Consider the following 20,847-nt stretch of genomic DNA (forward strand, 5'->3'; position numbering starts at 1 on the left):
GGATGCAGATTGCATTAGCTTCTCAATTTTCGGTGCTTGGGGGAAAATAGAATTATATGAAAATGAAACTATTTAAAGCATCCCCTTCCCTATTTACACTAGAGTTTATGGCGGCTAATCCTCTGGAATAGTAAATGTTGCTCAGGAATTATGCATAAAAAGAATGGTTTATCAGAAGGACATGGAGAGAAGAAATGTGTAAGATTCTGACCTGCATTGCACAGGTCACAGAGCTTCCTCAAATTAGTTCTCAGAGCAGATCTTTTAGAAAAGCATCCAATCTTGATTTAAAAATTGCCAGTGATGGAGAATCCATAATGCCCTTTAGTAAATTGTTCTGAGGGTTAATTATTCTCATCGTTAAAAATATACATCTTATTTCCAGACTGAATTTTCCTAGCTTCAGCTTCCAGACTTTGGATTGTGTTGTACCTTTCTCTGCTAAATTTCAGAGACCATTATTAAATATTTGTTCCCCATGTAGTTACCTATAGACTGTAATTAAGTCATCTTCTCTTTGTTCAGCTAAATAGATTGAGCTCCTTGAGTCTATCACTATAAGGCAGGTTTTCTAATCCTCTAATCATTCTTGTGGCTCTTCTCTGAACCCCTCCAATTTAACAACATCCTTCTTGAATTGTGAAGATGAAAACTGGACAAAGTATTCCAGCAGTTGGTCACACTTGTGCCAAATACAGAGGTAAAGTAACCTCTCTACTCCTACTTAAGATACCCCTTTTTATGCATCCCAGGATTGCATTAACTCTTTTGGCCACAGTGTCACACTATGAACTCATGCCCAGCTAATTATCCACCATGAACCCCCAAATCTTTTTCAGAGTCACTGCTTCCCACGATAGAGTCCCCCATCCTGTAAATATGGCCTACCGTCTTTGTTCCTGAATGTATATATTTACATTTAGCTGTATTAAAACACATAATGTTTGCTTGCACCCAATTTACAAAGTGATCTAGGTTGCTCCAAATCAGTGATGTGCCCTCTTCATTATTTACCACTAGGGCCAGCTTTAGGGCGATTCAGCCAATTCCCCGGAATCAGGCCCCACGCCCCTAAGAGGGCCCCGCAACATCCCGAAGGAGCTGCCGCCGAAGTCCCGCCACTGTCTTTGTATCGTCTTCAAACTTTATCACTGATGATTTTGTCTTCTTCCGGGTCTTGAGAAAGATGTATATAGTGTAGGGCCAAGAACTGATTCCTCTGCAGGACTCCACAGATTGACGCAGAAGAGGTTAATATGTCTCTTGTAGAGGAGCAGACTCACCCCTGGGCGCCTCCTGCTGGTCTATCAGGGAATTAGCTCATTCCAGTCTCCGGAGTGCCCTCTACAGGCAGGTGATCTGCCTGTCCTCTGGTCCCTCCCTGGCCCCCAGTGCCTCTGTAAGTGGGGTTCTGCCCCCTAGCATTACCCCTCTGATCTGGGTCTCCCCTCCCTGGGGAACCCCCAACCCTCTATCCCCATCTCACCTCAGTATACGCTACTGCCAGTCATTGTCTAGCCCCACACCCTGGGGCAGACTGCTGTATCAGCCACTCATCACTGGCAAGGCTGGGTTTGGACCTGCTGCCTTGGCCTACCCCTGGGCTGCCCTCTGCAACCCCCAGTACCTGTTGGCCTTGTGCTAGGCCGCAGCCTGGGACTTTCCAGGCAGGGGCTCCCTAGCTCCGCTCCACTCCACTCCACTCAGGTACCCTGTCTCCAGCTCCCTGAAGCCAGGTCCTTCTCCTTCTACAAACAGAGAGAGAAATCTGCTGGGCCTCTGGCTCACAGCCTTTTATAGGGACCAGCTGGGCCTGATTGGGGCATGACCCCAGCTGAGCCTACTTTCCCCCAATCAGCCCAGGCTTTTACAGCTGCAGCCCTCTGCAGGGCTGCTTTTAAACCCCTCAGGGTAGGAGTGGGTAACCACCCTGCTACACTCTGAACAATACAACTTTTGAAACAGGAAGTCTGGATACTGAAAGCAGAACAAAGAAAGCAGTCTTTCTGCACATCAGGCAATTTACAGATTTAGCCAAAAGGAAAATATGGAACATAACATATCAGAGGAGGCGGTAGTACAATGGGAATTCACTTCAGATAAGCTGTTTACATTAGTATATAACTCCATTTTGCATACTCCCTATCCACACAGAGCTTTACAGATTTAAATTCACTTTCACTGTTAAAATAAAAAAAACAAAAGCAGAGGGAGACAGAAGTGAAGTATGAAAAGATGTTTTCAGGTGAGAGCTAAAAATGCTACAAACAGAAATGATGTGGAGAGAGAGAGAATGAGGCTCTTGCACCAGAAACGATAAAACTGTGTGAAGAGAAGGAGAAGAGCTTGCTTCCCTTTACCCCACGGTTAATTCAGGAGCAGGCATCACTTCCTCTCCATCTGCAGCCATCTCCGTGGCGAGAGGGGAACCATCTCCTTCTCCACATCCAGCCTATCAACTCAAAGGAAAGTATCTCTGTATCCATTCCCAATTAGTTTAGGGGGCAATGTCTCTATATGCACCCCAGTCTGCTCAAGGGAAGGAATCCACTCAGAAGCATCCACCACAATCTGCTCAGGGAAAATACTTGATCCATGGGAAGGGATCTCCACATGCACCACTACCTACCCCATGGGAACACATTTCCATGTTCACCTTTTTCTGGCTTGTCTTAGGGCTGGTCTACACTAAGGGGAAAAATCGATATAAGATACGCAACTTCAGCTACGTGAATAACGTAGCTGAAGTCGAAGTATCTTATATCGATAACTTACCCGTCCTCACGGCGCGGGATCGATGTCCGGGGCTCTCCATATCGACGACGCCATCGCCGTTCGGGGCGGTGGAGTTCCGGAATCGATAGAAGTTGTTGGGATCGATATATCGCGTCTAGATGAGACGCGATATATCGATCCCTGAAAAATCGATCGCTACCCGCCGATACGGCGGGTAGTGTAGACGTAGCCTTAGCTCAGATGTTTGGATCCCATCCTCTCTGATAAGAAACTGCAAATAGACTAGTACCCTCCAACAAAACTTAGCAGCAGGTATGTACTGAGACACAGTTTTCCCCAGGTATCATTAAAAAAAACACAGAACGATCCTTGTAGCTGGAATATTTTGTGGAATGGGTGAGGTCTTATGGAGAGTTTGGCCTGTACTGGGAAACTGTTCCAGGCAGGTGGGTGGTAGTGTATAGAAGAAAGCAGAAAGCCCCGAGTGGTTGAAAAAAGGCAGCAATCAGGAGTGAAACTTGGGTAGACTTGTGAGAGCAGTAGAGCCTGTAAAGAGAAATGAAGGCAGAGTTATGAAATTATTACATTATTCATCTAGTTGGGAGCTGGGAAATCCGGAGTTCTGATTCTAGCTCTGCCACTGAGTCACTATGTGGCCTGGAGCAAGTTACTTAACCTCTGAGTTTCAGTTTCCCCAACTCTTAACCTCTCTCACACCCTGTTGATTAGTTTGTTAATGTTCTGTATTAAGTTTTGCAGATGTAACATGTAATCTAGTTAATAAATATTGTTAATAATAATTAATAATGATTTACTCTGGCCAGGTACCAGCTGTGTCATTGTTTACAAAGCTCTATTGGATTTTGTTGTGTTGTGCAGAGTTTACCCATCTGCACATTAAGCAATGTGTTGAATAATTTCTTTTCTGGCAGGCATATAAAGTGTAACTGACAGAATGGCAGCCACCGTTACAGAGAGCAGCTCCGAGGATCAATCCAGACGAATATTCTGCAAGAACCCATTTCTCAATATCAAGGTAAATACCTCAAGCATGTTATAATCCCCCCCAAGGTCACCGGGCAAGGAAAGATAAGGAAGTGTTTGGTTTCTGCAGAAATCATCTGTCCTTATTTCTTTTTATTAAATGATTGTTAAAGCTCAGACATGGATTTCCCTACTTGCAGAAGTTCAATGAGGGAAAAAGTGCTTTTAATCTAAAAAGAAAACCCTGCAAAAAAGGATGTTACGACACAAGTTTTACTTACCCTGTTTGCAGTATTTAACCTTCCACTGTTAAACTCTTTGCACCCATTATTGGAGCCAGATTTTCAAAAGAATTTCACTCCCCTTTAGGCATCTACCTATGGGCCAGATTTTCAGAAGTGCCCAGCTCCCAAAATCTGGTCATTTTTCTTACCATGTCACAAGAAGTGTACACAAAGTATTATGAGGCATTTGAATTGGAAATGGATAGCCTAGTGCTGAGAAAAGAGGGGAGGGACTCTGGGTTCTGTGCTCTGTCTCCTGCCATCTGAGGAATCAACTGGGCAAGTTTGGGCAAGTCAGTTAGAGCCTAATCCTGCAGAGAGTTATGTGAGTGCTTGACTGCAAAGCAATTAAGTCGTCCTGCTGAACCCAGTGGAACTACTCATGTATTGGCATAACTCTGCAGGATCAGGGCCTTCCTTCTCAGTGCCTTGCAGCTTTTGAGGCTCTTCATCCATCTGTGAAGTGTATCAAATTCTGGGGCGCAATCCAGCCCAATGAAGGGTTGTCACCCCTGCCCTGCAACCAGGGCCGGTGCAAGGATGTTTCGCACCCTAGGCAAAACTTCCACCTTGTGCCTCCGCCCTGCACCCCCGCCCTGAGGCGCTCCCCCCCCCGCAGCAGCTCCCCCTATCTGCCCTGAGGCGCCCCCTCCCCCGCGGCAGCTCCCCACCCTCCGCCCTGAGGCACCCACCCCGCCCCCGCTCACCCCTGCTCCGTGCACGAGCACCCCGAGCACGCCCTCGCTGCTTCACTTCTCCCACCTCCCAGGCTTGCGGCGCCATTCAGCTTAGGCACTGCAAGCCTGGGAGGCGGGAGAAGTGAAGCAGCCACAGCGTGCTGGGGAGGAGGCGGGGCAGGGGTGAGCTGGGGTGGAGAGTTCCCCTGGTGCCGCCTCCCTCCTCTTACTTGCTGCAGGTGGCCCTCTCTGCACTCCCATGCCCCAGTTCCCTCTGCCTAAATGCTGGCAGTGACAGGAGCGGCCGAAGATCCGTCCGCCGCGGTTGCTGCAGAAGAAAATGGCGCCCCCCCAAATCCCAGTGCCCTAGGCGACCGCCTAGGTCGCCTAAGTGGTTGCACTGGCCCTGGCTGCAACCTTGCATCCCTCACAAAGCCTTGCTAATGTAGCTTCCAAGCTGGGCTACTCACAAACAGCCAAACAGCATGCAGGTCACACCCTGAGTGTCTGTGTAACTGCAGTCTTGGTTCAGCAACTCCGACGCCAGCGGCCTGCCAGCAACGCACCGGCCACTCTCTGCTTCCAGCAGCTTTGCTTAGTACCTGCAGGGTGACCCCCAACACACTCCCGGTCCCGAATTTCCCCCAAAAATGTGTGTTCTGCATGTCCAGCCTTCTCCTCTCCTGGACAGTTCAGATGTTTTAGGTCTGTTGCCCCTGTAAGGGGTCAGTGTACAGCAGTTTGCTACTTTAATTGGCGTTAACAAACAATCAGATTAAACACAACACTGGATTAGTTTTGATTAAAGAATAAAACAAGTTTATTTAACTACAAAGAGAGAGATTTTAAGTGAGTGCAAGTATAAGGTGTTCAACTCAGAAACAGCTACAAGACAAATCAAGATAAAATGCTTTCTAGTGCGAAACCTTAACAAACTAGACTTGGTTCAGGTAAAATTCTTACCACATGTTCCCAGCAATGGGGCTGACCAGATTCTCAACTCAAGATCTGCTCTCAAAATCCAAAGGGTCGGTTCCTTTGTCTTCTTAGGTGAAAGAGTGAGCAAGCAGGAAATACCTAGGGTGGGTTTGCCCCTCACTTTTATAGTCCAGTCACCTTTGAAGTGGATTCATCAGAGATTTACCCCTCAAAACAAATTGTATTCAAACAGTAAAGAGGGTGTTGTGGAGTCTGGGGGTAACCATGCCCCCATGCTCTTTCTTCTTCCCTGTGTATGCTAAAATGCAGATTTGCCTTGTCACCCTTTTACTATCTCAAGGACCTTGTTTACTAATTATATGTAAATTAAGGTAAATACAGTCTCTTTGGTTAAAACAGACTTGCTTAATCACTCCTGCCTAATACGTGGCTTTGAAGATGTGCTACCAACATCATACATGGGATTTCATATTTTGTACAAAGTTTGTTACAATAGTGTGTGGGGTGTGAACATAGGGGTGCATTCAGTCACAAAGGGGTTGTAATAATACTTATTACCTGATAGGATCAGAGCTGTGAGATTTGATTCATTAATATTTGCAAAGTGCTTTGAGATTCTGGGACAAACAATGCCGTACATTTAGAGCATGAAGTTGATTACCTGATACTTTCTTATTAGATAATTTTATTATGTTATCAAGTTACATGGCCAAGGCTTTGTTTTAAAGCACTGGAGTAAAACAGGCATTGCCCTGCCTAACAATAAGACTTTTCAAAGTGTTTTACAAACATTAATGAATTTTGCCTCACAACCTCCTCTGAGGTAGGAGAGTATCATTATCCCTGTTTTGCAGAACGAGACGCTGAGGCTCGTGACGTACCCACAGTCACACAGGGAGTTTGTGGGAGAGCCAAAAATGTAACCCAGATTACCTGACACAGTCCTATGAGTTAGCCACAAAACCGTCATTCTCATCAACTTTATTTTGTTCTCATGGATGTCCAAGTGCAAGTAAAACAAAGTGAATGTTTTTCTATGGCGATGCCTATGAAGTTACATGCACTGAAACAAATTAGTAATCTCTAAGAAACAAGCAATAAGAGTGCCAATGATGTGTGGCACAAGTAAGCTCTGAAATCGGCCATTATTCTGGCCCAATCAGCAGTTATACTCCTGAGTTCTCGCCTGAGATGAGAGAGACACATAAATCTTCCTCACAGATGTTGCAGGTCAACGTGCCTGATAACAATCCCATGTTGTGCGGGACTGGAAGGCTTAGGGGATTGGTTATTGGTTTCTGAGCCCTTCTTTGCTGGGACACTGGTCTGAAGCCAGCCCTTGATGGTGATGGAAAATAGTTATTTTTGGTGGCTTCCTTTCTGACATGAGCAAGTGGTCTCAATTCAGCTCCCAGTGCATAGATTACAGTCAACCTCCTTGTTGGTAGACTCAGCAGAGAGACCGATTCATTTGATATGGACACTAAAAACTCTTCTCATCTCTAGAAGGGATCCTTCCAGGTCAGAATTGAAGCAGGTTGGCATGGCAACGTGGGGAAAGTTTTCACTGCTGCTGTCCATGTTCTGCAGTTGCTAACCCAGCACTTTTCCAGCACTAAGCTCACGTCCAAAAGTCTGAAAGAAAATATGAGTTTCACATCTCCATGTACAGTATAAACTACCTGTACAACAGCCTAGATCCCTAGAAAACTCTCTTGCAAAGAAATCTAGAGTTTGCTTCTAGGAGCTTGGCAAGGCTTTAAAGGCATTTGCCACCTGACCTGCCTCTTAGAGATTTTTCTTTGTTGAAGAGGAAGCTATGAATGTGTCAGAAATCCCACTCGAAATTTAAACCCCTGGAAACAGCATCATGTGCTTTGTGTGTGCAAATTGTGAGTTTGAATACTATAAAAATAGATGATCTAAGCTGTCATGTGGATTTGTGCATGTGCCAGGAGAGCCAAGACACAAGAATTCACTCCTAATGCATGTTGAATGCTCTGCAGAGAAGCTTTTCCCCCTGCCTTATGTTGCTTTCATGAAGTTAGGTCACTCAGGTTTCAGAATCAACGTCTGACTTCCTCACATTCTGGGGGACAATTTTAGAATCAGGATCGCTGTAGATTTTCAAACTAAGGCACAAAAATGTGTCTCAAGGACATGATGCAGACAGTCCTCCTGGAGAATACTGTACAGACCAGAAAGACCTTAAAACATTTAATGACTAATTCCTATTATAAAGTGGACAAAATAAGGATTTGATGCAGCTTCCAGTAAAGTCCATGGCAAGACTCTATTGAGTTCTACAGAAGCAAGATCTAGCTTTGACTTAATATAGTGAACATTAGGGATTAAATTCTGTTCTACACTACACAAGAGCAAGTGGCACTCCACTGAAGTAGATGGGGTGCACCAGTATTCATGAGAGGAGAATTTGGCCATTAGACTTTGTAGTAGAAGAGCACGTCAAACAAAATACATAAAGACCGCTGACAAAGCTGAAGTTTAGGTTAGCTTTCGTTCTTTAACTCTTTTCACGAATATTGTAATGAACATAAGGAGACAAATCCAGCAAGGAAATATCGGTAGACTGGGCTGTGGCTACGTATTTTGGGTGCCTGACATGAGTCACTTTATATGGTCCTGATTTTCAGAGAGCAGGAGCTCAGCACTTTCTGAAAATTAGGCCCCATTAAGGTGTCTCAAGTTGGGCAGCCAAAAATGTAGGCACCCAAAATCACTAGTCACTTTTTAAAATCTTGGCAAAGAAATCTGGGTTCTATACTTGGCTCTGCCAGAGGGTATCTCCCTGGGCCTGGCTTTCCCCACCTGCAAAATCCAGGCCGTTGTGAGGGTGAATTAATTAATGTATGTGAAGGGCTTTGAGATCCTCAGAAGAAAGGTCTTGTGGACAAGTGAAGTGTTATTAGCAGTTACTGTGTGTGGTATGGCAGCAATTCACCTGTCAGTAAAAACAAAGTTATGAGTGTAATATAGTCTGCTTAACAGCAAAGTCATATAATTATATGTTATGGGCACTGGCTGGACCTGGCCAGCTACTATATAAAAATAACTTGAGGTTGCAGTTATAGTACAAGTTCTTCTGCTCAACTATTTTCTCCTACTTTATATTTTGAGTGTGTCTCTGTGTGTTTTCAGCCACTTCCTACTGCCATAATTCCTAGCTGGAATCAGACCAGAGGCTGAACATCCATTTGAATTACTCATAAAGTTAACCTGCACATTACTGTGGTTAAAGGGTCAGGTCTTGGCCTTCTTGTAAATAGCTTGCTCTGTCTTGCCTTAAATCCCCTTGCCTACTGCAGACATATGTGCACGTTGCCCATTTGGCTGAAATATGTTCATGTGCAGGCCTGGCCTGAGGTCACATGGGGTGCTTGTGACCATTAAGAGAGGAGCCATTGCATGCCTGTGAAAACAACACTAACCCAGCCCAGATTCTGTGAGGAGAGATGTAAGGCCCAACAGTGGAGGGTCAACCCTGCCTGTGTTCTGCTAGCAAGTGTTGTGAGACCCAGACTGGTATGGGGATGGGCAGGAGAGGGTGCTAGGGGTCTGTTAGTAGCCACTTGCTAAAAATTCTGCCATTATATTGACAAGTTGGTTGGGGTGATTTCCCAGCCTCTAGTAGAGCCAGGCCAGCTCTGAATACAACTGAATTCCCTTCCAAGAGATGAGTGATGCCCGCAGCTCAGAAAAAAATACTTCTGAAAAGTTACAGTTTTCCCTCTGTTATGCACCAGTTTGCACCAGGTGTCATGTATTTTCAAAGAAATATCTTGGGGAAGGAGACTCTCTTCTACAAGCACTGTCCTCCTCTCCCCCATGACAATTCAGATTACACAAGCTGCCCCCCAGGCTATGCTAGCAGCATGCTGTGCATATTTGTTTAGGAACACGCTAAAGACACCCCTTGCACAATGCCCTTAGTACAAGTTTGTTTGGCTTTGGTTATGGCTATGAACCAGCAGTATTGATTCAGTGGGGAAACAAATGATTCCTCAGACAGTCTCATCCCCTCCTTTCTGAAAACACCTAAAAGTACAGGCTTTTATCACCGGCTAAGGAAGAAAATATCTGTGGGAGCCTGTTGTTAAAATAGCAGCAGCATATTCCTGGAAAGACAGGAAGCAGTGTGAGATCGACTTTCCTACGGCACAAAGTGTAATAGCCGGCATCTGTCTTTTTTGAGCATTCATTAAAAAGGATGCTAGGACAGTGTAACTAATAAGAAGTTTTTCAGCTCCATGAGAGTAAGGAGTTCTTTTCCATGCCCAGCAACTTACTGGCTGCCTGGCTTTGGGCAAGTTGCTCCATCTTATTCCATGTCTCCATTTCCCTCATGTGTAGAATGGGGACAGTAAGACCACCTACCTCCCTGAGGCAATGTCAGGCTTATTGGACCTCTGTTTATAAAGGGCTTTGAGATCATTGGACATAAGGCTCTGTATAAATACACATAATTATATTATTATAACATTCCCAATCTCATGTAGGTGCCATGCAGGATTTTGACAGCCATTCAAAGGTTAATGTTGCGAAATATCATGTGGATAAAATGCATATGCACCAGTGATTCTCCCGCACATGCTCTGGGTTACATAGATCACAAATGTGGATCGGAAATATCATTTACTTTGGTCAATGGTATATCGACAGGGATCTGGTGGAGAGATTCTCCTTCCTGCACTGAGCAGGGATCATCAGTTAGGATCAAATGGGTGTATAATAGTAGCTATTACAAAGAAGCAGGCACTGGTGAGCCTTGGTCCTTTCAGTCTTCTGTGAAAAACTACACATAGAATCATAGAATATTAGGGTTGGAAGAGACCTCAGGAGGTCACGTAGTCCAGTTCCCTGCTCAAAGCAGGACCAACACCAACTAAATCGTCCCAGCCAGGGCTTTGTCAAGCCAGGTCTTAAAAACCTCTAAGGAAGGAGATTCCACCACCTCCCGAGGTAACCCATTCCAATGCTTCACCACCCTTCTAGTGAAATAGTGTTTCCTAATATCCAACCTAGACCTCCCTCACTGCAACTTGAGACCATTACTCCTTGTTCTGTCATCTGCCACCACTGAGAACAGCCGAGCTCCATCCTCTTTGGAACCCCCTTCAGGTAGTTGAAGGCTGCAATCAAACCCACCCTCACTCTTCTCTTATGCAGACTAAATAACCCCAGTTCCCTCAGCTTCTCCTTGTAAGTCATGTGCCCCAGCCCCCTAATCCCTTCTGTAGTGCGGGGGGGCGGGGGCAAAACTGGATGCAATACTCCAGGTGAGGCCTCACCAGTGCTGAATAGAGGGGAATAATCACGTCCCTCGATCTGCTGGCAATGCTCCTACTAATGGAGCCCAAAATGCCATTGGCCTTCTTGGCAACAAGGGCACAGTGCTGATTCATATCCAGCTTCTTGTCCACTGTAATCCCTAGGTCCTTTTCTGCAGAACTGCTGCTTAGCCAGTCAGTCCCCTGTCAGTAGCTGTACATGGGATTCTTCTACTTATAGAAACAACGAGGAGTCCGAGGGCACCTTAAAGACTAACAGATTTATTTATTTATTTATTTATTTATTTTACACTTATAGAGTCATGCACTATCCGGGCAAATAGGAACCTGGTTTTCTAACCACGTTGGCAATTCTGATAAGAGTCCCACATCCTCTTCCCCCAGGGAAATGGAAGAAAGTGTAATGGTAATAGGTAATAAAGGTAATAATTGGAGATATACCAATCTCCTAGAACTGGAAGGGACCTTGAAAGGTCATCAAGTCCAGCCTCCTGCCTTCACTAGCAGGACCAGTTTTTAACACAATAACTCAATAATATACTACAATCTAGATCAGGGGTGGGCAAACCTTTTGGTCTGAGGGCCACATCTCGGAATAGAAATTGTATGGCGGGTCATGAATGTTCACAAAATTGGGGTTGGGGTGCAGGAGGGGGTGAGGGCTCTGGCTGAGGGTACAGGCTCTGGGGTGGGGCCAGAAAGGAGGAGTTCAGAGTGTGGGAGGGGGCTCCTGGCTGGGGTGGGGGAGTGGGTTGCGGGAAGTGGGTGAGGGCTCCAGCTGTGGGTGCAGGCTCTGAGGTGGGGCTGGAGATGAGGGGTTTGGGGTGCAGGAGGTTGCTGTGGGCTGGGACTGAGAGGGTTGGAGAGCGAGAGGGGAATAAGTGCTGGGGCAGGGGGCTGGAGCGCGGGGAGAAGCTCAGGGTGCAGGCTCTGGGTGGCACTTACCTCAAGTGGCTCCTGGAAGAAGCTGCATGTCCCTTCTCCGGCTCCTACACAGAGGCACAGCCAGGCAGCTCTGCACGATGCCCCATCTGCAGGCACCGCCCCTGCAAGTTATATTGGCATGCTGGAGGGGGCCATTGGAGCGGGGCCATAGGAGCATGTATGAGCTGGAGGGGGGCCATGCCGCAGCTTCCAGGAGCCATGTGGAGCGCCCCCTGACCCTGCTCCCCAGCTGGAGCACCGGAGCGGGCAAAGCCTGCTCCCCAGTGGGAGATCGAGTGCCAGCTTAAAATGGTTGCCAGGCTGGATCAGGCCCCCAGGCTGTAGTTTACTCACCCCTGACCTAGATGGAGCTACTATTAGGTGGGTGCATAACTGGTTGAAAAACCATTCCCAGAGAGTAGTTATCAGTGGTCACAGTCAAGCAGGAACATGACCTAGGAGGGAAGATTGAAGAAATTGGGTTTGTTTAGTCTGGAGAAGAGAAGACTGAGAGGGGACATGATAACAATTTTCAAGTACATAAATGGTTGTTACAAGAAGGAGGGAGGGAACATTTTTCTTCTTAACCTCTGAGGGTAGAACAAGAAGCAATGGGCTTAAATTGCAGCCTGGGTGGTATAGGTTGGACATTAGGAAAAACTTCCTATCTGTCAGGGTGGTTAAATGCTGGAATAAATTGCCTAGGGAGGTTGTGGAATCTCCATTATTGGAGATTTTTTAAAGCAGGTTAGACAAACACCTGTCAGGTATGGTCTAGATAATACTTAGTCCTGCCATGAATGCAGGGGACTGGACTAGATGACATCTCGAGGTCCCTTCCAGTCATACAATTCTGTGATTCCCTGTTTATTGCAGTGGCAAGGAATCCTTAGCTCACAAAAAGCTGAAAATTATTTCTGCCAATTTATTTCTGCCTTCTGGAGACAAGACACTATTCCTGATAAAACTGTTAATTATTTACAGGCATTTGAGTATTGATCTTGGGCAACTCAGAAAACTTGGCAGGCATGGCAAGTGAAAGATTTGATTTGGCTTCATCAGCCAAAGCACAGGCAAAGCCACTGGTACTTAATAAACATATGTGGCACATCACATGTCTGAGAGCAAAAATGTATATAAAGCAAAACCTATGGTCACTTTTAACAGCAGGAAGAGGATTATGGAAGCAAGTGGCGGGACTTGTCTCTCTGGCTTGTTCTCCATACTGTAGGTGAACACATCTTGATACAAACTGAAGATTTCCTTGGCTTGTCCTCTATATTTGATACAAAAGAAGTGGTACTCTGCAGAATAATGCACTGAGAAGTCACTGAGAGAAACTTGAATTAAGCATGCTCACTGGAAGCCTTAGTTTCCACTGGAAACAATCCTAATCCAGAATATCATAACCCAGCAATACACAGGCAAGCCAGGAAGTTTTTGGAGAGTGTTGGGGACAACTTCTTGATACAAGTGCTGGAGGAACCAACTAGGGGCTGTGCTCTTCTTGACCTGCTGCTTACAAACAGGGAAGAATTGGTAGGGGAAGTAGAAGTGGGTGGCAACCTAGGAAGCAGTGACCATGAGATGGTTGAGTTCAGAATCCTGACACAAGGAAGAAAGGAGAATAGCAAAATACGGACCCTGGATTTCAGAAAAGCAGACTTAGACTCCCTTAGGGAACTGATGGGAGGGATCGCTGGAGAGGCTAATAGGGGAAAGGAGTCCAGGAGAGCTGGCTATATTTTAAAGAAGCCTTATTGAGGATGCAAGAACAAACCATCCCGATGTGCAGAAAGAATAGCAAATATGGCAGGCGACCAGCTTGACTTAACACTGAAATCTTTGGTGAGCTTAAACTCAAAAAGGAAGCTTACAAGAAGTGGAAATTTGGACAGATGACGAGGGAGGAATATAAAAATATTGCTAGAGCATGCAGGGGTGAAATCAGGAAGGCCAAGGCACAATTTGAGTTGCAGCTAGCAAGGGATGTGAAGGGTAACAAGAAGGGTTTCTACAGGTATGTTAGCAACAAGAAGGAGATCAGGGAAAGTGTGGGACCCTTACTGAATGGAGGAGGCAACATAGTGACAGATGACGTGGAAAAATCTGAAGTACTCAATGCTTTTTTTGCCTCAGTCTTCACAGACAAGGTCAGCTCCCAGACTACTGCACTGGGCAACACAGTATGGGGAGGAGGTGAGCAGCCCTCAGTGGTGAAAGAACAGGTTAAGGACTATTTAGAAAAGCTGGACATGCCCAAGTCCATGGGTCCAGATCTAATGCATCCAAGAGTGCTGAGGGAGTTGGCTGATGTGATTGCAGAGCCATTGGCCATTATCTTTGAAAATTCATGGCGATCGGGGGAGTTCACGGACGATTGGAGAAAGGCAAATATAGTGCCCAGATTTAAAAAAGGGAAGAAAGAGAACCCGGGGAACTACAGCCTCACTTCTGTCCCTGGCAAAATCATGGAGCAGGTCCTCAAGGAATCCATTTTGAAGCACTTGGAGTAGAGGAAGTGATCAGGAACTGTTAAAATGGATTCATGAAGGGCAAGTCATGCCTGACCAACCTGATTGCCTTCTATAATGAGATAACTGGCTCTGTGGATATGGGGAAAGCGGTGGATGTGATATGCCATGACTTTAGCAAAGCTTTTGATATGGTATCCCACAGTATTCTTGCCAGCAATTTAAATAAGAGTGGATTGGATGGACTATAAGGTGGATATAAAGCTGTCTAGATTGTCAGGCTCAACAGGCAATGATCAATGGCTCGATGTCTAGTTGTCATCTGGTATCTAGCAGAGTTCCCCAGGGGTTGGTCCTGGGGCCGGTTTTGTTCAACATCTTTATTAATGATCTGGATGATGGGATGAATTGCACCCTAAGCAAGTTTGCAAATGACACTAAGCTGCAGGGAGAGGTAGATATGCTGGAGGGTAGGGATAGGGTCTAGAGTGACCCAGACAAACTGGAGGATTGGGCCAAAAGAAATCTGATGAGGCTTAATAAGGACAAGTGCAGAGTCCTGCACTTAGGAAGGAAGAATCCCATGTACCACTACAGGATGGGGACCGACTGGCTAAGCGGCAGTTCTGCAGAAAAGGACCTGGGGATTATAGTGAACGAGAAGCTGGATATGAGTCAGCAGTATGCCCTTGTTGCCAAGAAGGCCAATGGCATTTTGGTCTGTATTAGTAGAAGCATTGCCAGCAGACCGAGGGAAGTGATTATTCCCCTCTATTCAGAACTGGTGAGGTCACATTTGGAGTATTGTGTCCAGTTTTGGTCCCCACCACTACAGAAGGGATTAGGGGGCTGGGGCACATGGTTTATGAGGAGAGGCTGAGGGAACTGGGGTTATTTAGTCTGCAGAAGAGAAGAGTGAGGGTGGGTTTGATAGCAGCCTTCAACTACCTGAAAGGGGGTTCCAAAGAGGATGGAGCTCGGCTGTTCTCAGTGGTGGCAGATGACAGAACAAGAAGCAATGGTCTCAAGTTGCAATGGGGGAGGTCTAGGTGGGATATTAGGAAGCACTATTTCACTAGGAGGGTGGTGAAGCACTGGAATGGGTTACCTAGGGAGGTGCTGGAATCTCCATCCTTAGAGGTTTTTGAGGCCTGGCTTGATAAAGCCCTGGCTGGGATGATTTAGTTGGTGTTGGTCCTGCTTTGAGTGGGGGATTGGACTAGATGAGCTCCTGAGGTCTCTTCCAACCCTAATATTCTATTATTCTAATATCATCTAATTTTGTCACATAGGGTACATCAGGAGATGTGGGTTCTATTCCCAGCTCCAACATTGACTTTCTGTTTAGCCTTGGGCAAGTCACATATCTCTCTAGGTCTCCTTGACTTCCCAAAGAGGATAATAATGCTTCCCTATCTCTTAGGGGTGATATGAAGCTGAATTCCTTAATGTTTGTACCATGCTTGGAGATCCTTTGATGCAAAGTGCAGTAATAGTGCATGCCATCCATTTTGCTCAGGTAAGCAGCTCCAGAACCTGATACGTCTCCATGGGGCTGTTACGAGTGAAAAATGTTTGCCAGCTGTTTATTCCCAGGGAATGAGCAGGTAGGAAGAATTTTCCCATTTGCCCTGGATTGTGACCACTCTCCGCCTGTGGCTGCAACAATAAACTACCAGACTGGAATGTCTTGCTTATGCTAAATGGACTCTACATCATCCTATTTTTCCTTGGAGCTGCAGGAGAAGGCTAGAGATTCTATTCTAGGTAGGTTCTTATATCACTCAGTTCACCATAGTACTTGAGCATCTTCCACCAGTGTGCACTAGGTGATGTGACTGACTAACATCTGTCATGGGTGGTTAATTCTCTCTCTCAATCAGTCCCTGGGTGAGAATCATGTGTACAGTGCTCTGCTTTGTTAGGGTTTTTTAAAATGTCTACACACAAGGTGGAAAAGCCCTAAGGCCATCTTGTCTGTTTCCCTGTCCCAGGGCCCCTGTCACAGAATCTAAGAATTTAAAAATCTCTTTTTCTTCCTTCTCAGAAAGAGTCCAGATGCTGGTCCAGCTCCCTATGGGCACATTGCACCTCCCTGTGCCAACCTGATCTAGTGTGTTCCAGGGAATGGCAGAATCCATCAGCTAATGCAGAGCAGGCAGCTATTTCTGCTGGGGGTGGGCAGCTTTCATCTCCATAGGGTGCCATAGGAGCATTAAATCATCATATCCCCTGACTGTGGCCCTCCCTCATAAGCACCCCCATACTGGGAGCTGCACTGGCCTGCTGGGGGTCCCTGATTTAAGGAAGAATGTGGCTTTCTTGTGCTGCTGTAATCCTCCAATGAACTTTCTGCTGCCAAGGATCCTGCCCCCAAAGGCCATTGCAATGGACTGGGGCCCAATGTCTTCGGATCTTGGAATTGTTCTTCCAGTAAATCCCTTAAAATTATTATTCATTTTTGTTATTTTTCTCTGATTTCCTTTTGTTTGTTGACCTATTTCTGGTTTTAAGTTGATTGTGACTCAGTGTGTTGCTCGTAGAGAGGAACTATCATCTTCCTGCTCCGCGCTGTTATTTTTACTAAAAGAAACACACACCACAGTATACAAATAACACAATACATAATTTCCTGCTGGAGAGAGGAAAAGAGAACAAAGAACCACAAATGACAGCTGCTAGTCACGTTGCTTAATGCACTTCTGGAAGGCACGCAGCTAACACGGTGATGAGGGCTGTGTAAGAACCTGAATAGAATGAATATAAACAGATGTTGAGCTCTGAGACACATAGAAACATTGAAATCCGTGTTCTGATTCAGGTGTTTGGTCTGGATTAATGCAAATTAGTAAATTACAATTTACTGAACTAAAAGAAAACCTACTTTTAAGTGCCATAAACCCCACATTTCTAACACCTGAAAACTGTTCTAATCCCATAGGAAATGTCATCTTGGGTCAAAAAAACTAGTAGCGCCTTCAAAATCTATTGCTATGTCACTAAGAAATTTTAAAACAAACAAACAAACAAACAAGCTTCTGCTTTGGTAGAGCCTACAATGTATGCTGATCTGTTACCCAGTGATAAGAGAAGAAATCCAAGAGGTGGCAAGTGGAAATGCTTTGTTAATTTCAAACTCCAAGGATACCGGAGCACTGTAATCCGTGTCTGACAAATGAGATTGACAATACAATTTCTCTCACTGTCAATCTTCTATGAAGGTATTACAAAGGAAAGAGAACAGGAAGATATTTCAGTGCAACAATTTCTGGCCTGATAGTGCCCCGAGAGAGATTTGGAAGTATAGTGGCCAAATGTGCTAACCTTTTCTCTCTACAAATGGAAGGGAAGTTACATCCTGGTTAGAACAATGGGATCTTGGCAGCTGGACTTCTAGATTCTCTTCTTACCACTGACTCATTGCACAGCCAATAAAATTGGTACAATATACTTACATTTTGGTGTTGTGAGGCCTATCCGTGTTTCAGAAGTGCTTTGAGACTGTTGGAGGAGACGTGCTATAGAAAGGAAAGTTTAATTTTTCAAATTCTGGCTTAGAGCACAGGTCCATCAAGTTTGATGTTATCATCTTTAGTTTTAGTTGGCATCACCATATGATACATTCTCATTTGATAGTCCCTGCCCCAGAGGGACTGATGTAGCATGGGGCGTTTTAACACATTGATTCAGAAATTGTAGAGGTGCTGCAAGCCATGTGTACAGGAGATCTATATATTGCCAGCTGGTGTTATACCTGGCTCTAACTATTGCTATCTGCCCTTCCTTGTATCTCCATATGTGCAGTATCTCTTCTATCAGAAACTCTCATGCAGGAAAATGACCTCTTAATCAGACAGAGTGTGTTGTCTGAAATTTCAGCTTGTCCAGAGGGACCTAACACAGAAGGTGCTTAAGTAAGCAGTCTATGCTGCAGTACAAAGAGCAGGGCTGATGCATGGAGATTTGAGAGCTCTTCTGCTGCACAGCAAATCATTAAAGTAACCTCAATAGTAGGAACAAGGATGTTTTTTTACAAAATTCAAAACTATCATAGATATGCACCGACATAAAGATCCGGGGGCAGATTGTTCCCTCTATTCCATTGAAAGGAGGATCAGTCTGATGGAACAAGATGAGGAGATACAGGAAGAAGGATGCCACACCTGAAGCCTTGTTCTTCCCTCCCCTTGACCTCATGGAAGCAACTTTCTGGGGGCATCATGAGGAACAGTCTCTGCAGGTTGGGAGAGGGAAGGCCACTATCCATGTTATTGTTCTTGAGGAAACCTGTAGGGAATCAGTGAGTACAATCTTGCTGGCCAATTAATGAAGGAAGAGAGAGAGAAAGAGAGAGTAAGTACATAATCTCTGCCATTTTGGGGACACTTTAGATATCTGCAATAGGTAGCTAGAGAATCAACCAGTTTCCCAAGCACAGATGACCCTATGCATTTCCTAATGTAAAAATGTTTCCTCTCTCCCCATCCCCTCACCACTGGGTTAATATTGTTGTAAATAGTTCGTTGTCTTTCCAAAGGTGAAGAGCTTCTTTCTAGAACATACAAGCCAAAGAACCTGATGTCATGATCCAACAAATTAATATAAAACCCCTATCACACTCCATGGTGAAATGCAGTAGAAAATGGTGCAACAAAAGACAAATAGGGGCTTATAATCTCCTCAACTGTCCTAAAGTCAACATCTCTTTTTCCTCTTTCATTCAAATAATGAAGGCGCTGGTATGGTCTGAGGGACAGAGCACAGGACTTAAAGGAGCTGGGTTCTGTTCCCAACTCTATCACCCATTTAACTCCTTGGGCAAGTCATTGGATCTCTCTGTACATCAATCCTCTGATCTGTAAAATAGGGAGAATAATATGTGCCAGTATTTGATAACCTGGGATGAAAAGATTTATGGAAATACCAAGTATTACTGGGAAGTCACTCAAGGGGCAGCTAAGGTAAACACATACCTGAAAATAGAAATAGAAGTCGTGTGGTCTGTTACACACAGTAGAGGATGTGACAAATCCTGGATTTGGACTGGATGGATGCACAAATCCACACTGATAGTGGAGAGTTTTTTCGAATTGCTCGCATAATGTTCTGAAATGAATACAGGTAACAGATAGCCAGGGGTGGCTCTGTTCACTCTGCTGAGCCCTGAGGTTAGATAGTCAGTCATCAAAGCACTCAAGATTTGGCTGGGGGAACCTCTATTTTGACTTTGTTCGGAACAAAATGATTGTTAAGAAATACAACAAAGCATGGGACATTTCCTCTGTACGTGACTCTAACCCAGCAAAAGCCAGGCAACTGGATGGTTCTGAGTCATGGAAAGTAGAAATGGCTATGGAGCCGTCCATTTCTTGACCACCACGTCAAAGCCAGTGCAGGTTGATCGTGTCCCATATGAAATCAGTTTGATTTTCTAAGCCCAGTTTCTAGTGCACAGCTGGCCCTAGCGCAGCTGGCAGCAGCTGGCACTCTTGTTGGCAGTTTCAGCAGAGAAGGATTTAAGGCACCTGGTGACTGAAACACTCTCTAGCCCCAGGGATAGTGCCACCAGGTCAGGCTCAATGTCCAGTATCTGGAGGGTGGGAGAGAAGTGTGTACCTGCTCTGGGGATAAATTACTCCAGTCTCTGGAATCTCTCGCCAGCAATGTCCGCACTCAATAACAGTAGTAAAAATAATGAGGAGTCTTTGTGGCACCTTAGAGACTAAAACAAATGCATTTGGGCATAAGCTTTCGTGGGCTAAAACCCACTTTATCAGATGCTTGGAGTGAAAAATACAGTAGGCAGAATATATATTATAGCACATGAAAAGATGGGAGTTGCCTTACCAAGGGGGGTGTCAGGTGAACGAACCCTTGATGGTGTGGCTGATGTGGTTAGGTCTTCAGCTACCCCATTAGGGGCTCATTCACCTGCACATCTACCAATGTGATATATGCCATCATGGGCCAGCAATGCCCCGCTGCCAGGTACATTGGCCAAACCGGACAGTCTCTACGCAAAAGAATAAATGGACACAAATCAGACATCAAGAACTGTAACATTCAAAAACCAGTAGGAGAACAATTCAGCCTCACTGGACACTCAATAACAGACTTAAAGGTGGCAATTCTTCAACAACAAAAACTTCAAAAATAGACTCCAACAAGAAACTGCAGAACTAGAATTAATTTGCAAACTGGACACGATCAAATTAGGCCTGAATAAAGACTGGGAGTGGATGGGTCACTACAACAAATAATTTTCCCTCTGCTGATACTCACACCTTCTTGTCAACTGTTGGAAATGGGCGATGTCCACCTTGATTGCATTGACCTCGTTAGCAGTACAAAAGTAATTTTCCCTCCCTTGACATTCACCCCTTCTTGTTAACTGTTGAGAATAGGCCACTTCCACCTTAATTGAATTGGCCTCGTTAGCACCGACCCCCCCGATTTGGTAAGGTAATGCCCTTCATGTGCTATAATATATTTTGTGCTTACTGTATTTTCACTCCATGCA

The 20,847-nt window shown here is 45.2% G+C and overlaps 1 protein-coding gene across 4 annotated transcripts in view; it reads left to right on the forward strand.

The window, feature by feature from the left end:
- The window catches only part of SLCO2B1 (solute carrier organic anion transporter family member 2B1), a 105,307-nt gene that overhangs the window by 13,753 nt on the left and 70,707 nt on the right, over nucleotides 1-20,847 (forward strand). For 2 of the 4 annotated variants that reach the window (XM_039513084.1, XM_039513076.1), the window contains one exon: nucleotides 3,669-3,772. In XM_039513084.1, coding sequence (XP_039369018.1) covers nucleotides 3,692-3,772 — 81 coding nt within the window. In that variant the 5' untranslated portion in view covers nucleotides 3,669-3,691. Of the gene's footprint in view, nucleotides 1-3,029; nucleotides 3,049-3,668; nucleotides 3,773-15,750; nucleotides 15,847-20,847 lie in introns of those variants that run through there. The other 2 variants (XM_039513093.1, XM_039513102.1) reach the window with 2 other exon arrangements.

Source organism: Mauremys reevesii, linkage group 1 (assembly GCF_016161935.1).
Source record: "Mauremys reevesii isolate NIE-2019 linkage group 1, ASM1616193v1, whole genome shotgun sequence".
Taxonomy (NCBI): Eukaryota; Metazoa; Chordata; order Testudines; family Geoemydidae; genus Mauremys; species Mauremys reevesii.